This window comes from Triticum urartu, chromosome 5A, assembly GCF_056163025.1.
Source record: "Triticum urartu cultivar PI428250 chromosome 5A, HENAU_Tu73, whole genome shotgun sequence".
In the NCBI taxonomy this organism is placed as follows: domain Eukaryota; kingdom Viridiplantae; phylum Streptophyta; class Magnoliopsida; order Poales; family Poaceae; genus Triticum; species Triticum urartu.
The window spans coordinates 45,887,222-45,891,330 of NC_141877.1; the positions used below are offsets into that span (position 1 = coordinate 45,887,222).

Genomic DNA, 4,109 nt, shown 5'->3' on the forward strand with positions numbered 1-4,109 from the left:
AAAACAGGGAAAACTTTTGGTAATTGGGATACAAACTTGCAAAACTTCTGTTAAATAGGGTATTCAGATGAAAACTTACCTAGCTAGCTTTACAAATATCAAGTAGAGGTAAAAATTGGAATTCACTCTATGAAAAATTACATAATTTTACACAATCACTATAGTAGTAATATTTCAGCACATCGTTCGAAATCACTAAACATGAGTGGATACATCGTTCTGGCCATGTGTGCCGGCATAGGAGGACAGAAGAGATGTCGAAGCATCGTATGATGCTTCGTGAGTGCCCTGAGACTGACAGCCGACCTTACTGTTCCTATACACCGCGTAGATAACCAGCTGGATACCTCCCAAGAAGCAACCTATCCCATTTGGGACCTGCATTTTCATTAACATCCCACTTAAAGATCACTAACACTCTTCCATTTTCATTAACCCCAATAAGTGTAAGACTTACCCCGAGGAAGACATCTTTGTCGAGTATGGCATACATGGCCCAGACGCCTCCGTTGAGGAAGAGGAAGAAGGAGAGGAAGAAGGGCATGTACTCCACGCTCCTCGAGGCGATCACCCTTCTCTGTTCCCACCACAAATTTACACACGTTGTTCAGGAACATAAAACCAATTAGCGGAGCAGCAACTAAAGGGCGTGGCAATCAGGCCCACGAAAACAGCAGCCGGCCAGCCTGCCTTCTCAATCGAGATCTTGGCCCACTCGCACACCTAATTTAACATGACATGATGACTACAGTAGTAGTAGGCCTGTATACTCCTCATGCATTCATTCATTCACACGTGACAGTGCAAGAACGTGTCTCTGACTTGTTTTGGAATGATTTAGATAGTGATCAGCACGTAGCTATGAGCTTAATTAAGCAAAAGGATGTAGGACTACAATATTATAACCCCATATTGATACTATAAGTACATCACGAAGATATCGATCGATCAGCCAGCTACTGTGTTAGTTGGCTGTTTCCTCTGAAAAATAGTGGTTCTGCGTCCAATCAAACAACCCACATGAGATCTCCCCGCCAAAAAAATAAATAGAAAATTCGACATGCCATCCATGCTTTGTATAATGTAATGTAACGAATATATTCTGCATATCGTGTTTCCACATATATGGGTTTTCAAGACGACTGGCATGTCCATCATATCCGTGTACATTTACTGCATCTATGTTTGTTAAATGCAGGTGTATATATCTTGAGTTGTTGACCTACACATATGTATAGCATATCTCTTGTCTGGAGGTACGTACGCAAGGTGTGCACATGCCGTACAAGAAAGTGTTAGCTAATGGAAACTGTATAGCTTTGACCGAAACCTTGCGTACGTATCCCAACTGAATGGCTGTCTCACGATGTGTATGTATGTATGTATGTATATGGTTAGAGATGATCTGGTAGTGCTTTCCCACCTCGGACTAAGATCTAACTGGATAAAAATAAGGATCAATCTTTTATGAATATTATTTGTTCTATATTATGTACTGTATTATAGTCTTGTGGAGCATAAGTATGAACACAGATTTTACTAACAAAATACAGGTCATATGCCACCAAAAGTATTTGAAAGATGATTCGAATAATGTAACTTTTGGAGTACTATACAACTTCAAAGAAGATGTTTTAGGGTGTTGGTTATATTTAGAGAAAAGTGCGTCCAACACTCGTTTAAATTGAACAGTTTTGCTCTTAGTATTGTTGCAAAGTGAGTTATTTGCTAGGATTTAACTATTAAAAATCATTATATATGTATGGGCCAAAAATTAATGTCAGCATAGCGCAATTACCCACACACACTATCTCTCTTGTGTCAATCATCAGATTAAGAAAAGAAATAAAAATAGCCACGAAAAATATGATGACTGATTTATTTGTTGGGTCTTGGTGTAATGGCCTTACCACGGCAGCGAGTGGGGACCCATACATGAACACACTAAGGCAAGCACATATCAATCCAATGACCACGATTTTCATGTCAAGCCCACGAATGGCGAATGTTGTGGTCGCGAACACGACCCCAAAAAATCCAATGTCCAAAGCTGCCACCAACTTCGTGGTTTTAACCTGCAAAAGTTGACATGATATTATTGATTGGACACTTTTAGATGGCTGATTGCGCTTGCCATGCGATCATCCATACATATAATATATAATAAATTATTATGACATTTTCACAGTCGAACTATATCATAAAATTGCCAAAAAAGAAATATGACAATGAAGCTACTCTTAGGTGGTGTTTGGTTCTCTAGCCTTAGGACTTTTTCTAGTCCCTAGGACTTTTTGAAAAAGACTCTCAAGGAGGTGCTTCTAAGGACTTTTAGCAAAAAGTCCCAAAAAAGTCCCATCCTGTTTAGTTTGCTAGGGACTTTTTCTAGTCCCAACAAAAAAAAGTCCCTGGAACCAAACACCCCCTTAGAGTAACTCAGGAAAATGTCGAAAATAACCACATTAATTAAGGCAGCTGAAATAGGAACACAAGATAAGTGGGTCCAAAGGGAAAGAATGCAACTCAATAGAAACAATTAATATGATAGATATGTTGCGTCTAAAGATAGCCACTAATTAAAGAGGGTGCTTGGATACGTTTTAGTCCCATGACTAAAAGTAGTGGGACTAAAACTTGCTAGCCTCACCCATGCTTGGATCCAAATACTAAAGAGACTAAAATCAAGTTATTGAGCATTTATTATCCTTCAAACCCTCCAATCCAAAACTCGCATGTGTTCAAGGAGAGGAATTAAATGAGGAGAGAGAGAGGGCTAATACATATTTTAGTAGGTTTCCTATGACTAAATTTTTTTAGCCTTAAGACTAGTCCTAGCCTCTCTTTAGTCAGGGGTGCTTGGGACTTTAGCCTCTAAAAGAGACTATTTTTAGTCAGACTAAAAATAGTCCCTTGGATCCAAGCATGCTCTAAATAGTTTAGGGTATGAAATTACTTGACCACCCTTCTTGTTCCCTTAATGGGGAAACATACAACTAACTCGGTCAAGACGAGCTACTCCCCTTAATGTGATCAGGCAAGCTACTCCTATAGTTCCATCAATAGGGGAACATACAAATTCAGGAGTAAATTGTTGTCTAAAGATAAAAATGGGTTATATTTGTAGACCGTGTGGCCTTTTTTTTTTGCGATTCGTAGACCCTGTGGCCTCACATACCCTTTTGGTATGATCGGCCGCGTAGACAAGGAAGAGGACGATGTAGATGGTCTCCATGACAGCGCCGAAGCCATTGACTGTGGCGATGAGCAGGCCGTCAGGCTTGGTGAGGCCGTAGTATAGCCATAGCAATGTGTTGAGCAACGTGAGGACGTACGGCGCCGCCTCGAAGTCCTCCGTCGACCTGCTCCTCACGATCCTCCAGAATGTGGGGCTGCACCATGTTTGTAAAGCAACAACAGCAATCAGCCATGCATGCAAACAACAACATAAACAAAATCCGGAGGTCGATCCTCCTTCGAAAAAAAAAAGAATAAGCAGAAACAAAATACATGCTTCTGTAAATGCGTGCATGATCGCATGCTCTTACATGGGAGAAACAAAGACCAGAACCGAGATGATGTTTCCTGCAAAATGCAAAGGAGGCTTTATGGTCAAACAACAATGAACAAAGAACAAAGTAAGTGTGGGTGCGTGAGAGAGAGAGAGAGAGAGAGAGAGAGAGAGAGAGAGAGAGAGAGAGAGAGAGAGAGAGAGAGAGAGAGAGAGAGACTCAAGCATGCATGTGCATACCTATGATGCCGATGATGAACAGAGTGGAGTTCATGGCGCGCAGCTGCCAGCCGAGAAAGCTGGTGGAAGGGAGGATGAAGAAGAGGTGCGTCAAACTTAATGAGGAGGTCGAAATTAAAGGACGATGATCTCCAAACTAGGAGGACATCCATCGTACTTAATGCGGAGAAAGCACTGCACGATCGAGCCTGCACTGCTGGATGAGAGGGACAGGCGGTTACGAATTAATTCGAAGCTGGGCCTGAGATAGCTGCCTCGTGCAACACAAGATCACTATAATATGTTGACGTTGTGTAGAACGCCACCGGCCTACCTTGCAGATCCGGTTGACCAAAAGGCAGAGATCGACATGCTTATTTCT

At 41.4% G+C, this 4,109-nt stretch overlaps 1 protein-coding gene across 1 annotated transcript; it reads right to left on the minus strand.

The window, feature by feature from the left end:
* On the minus strand, window positions 1-3,902 carry LOC125507762 (bidirectional sugar transporter SWEET17). The gene is made up of 6 exons (XM_048672254.2): window positions 3,749-3,902; window positions 3,546-3,582; window positions 3,176-3,389; window positions 1,911-2,075; window positions 458-577; window positions 1-378 (listed from the first exon to the last, which is right to left on the minus strand). Exons 1-6 carry the CDS (start codon window positions 3,780-3,782, stop codon window positions 196-198), a joined length of 753 nt encoding a protein of 250 aa, XP_048528211.2. The 5' UTR covers window positions 3,783-3,902; the 3' UTR covers window positions 1-195.
* Window positions 3,903-4,109: the final 207 nt, after the last annotated feature.

Excerpts from the sequence above, each read along its gene's own strand:
- LOC125507762 (XM_048672254.2), bottom strand. The coding sequence starts at position 3,782 with ATGAACTCCACTCTGTTCATCATCGGCATCATAG. Across the intron at positions 2,076-3,175 it reads CGGCCGATCATACCAAAAGG|GTTAAAACCACGAAGTTGGT; the intron begins GTATGTGAGGCC and ends CAACTTTTGCAG. Across the intron at positions 578-1,910 it reads GGTCCCCACTCGCTGCCGTG|AGAAGGGTGATCGCCTCGAG; the intron begins GTAAGGCCATTA and ends TGGTGGGAACAG.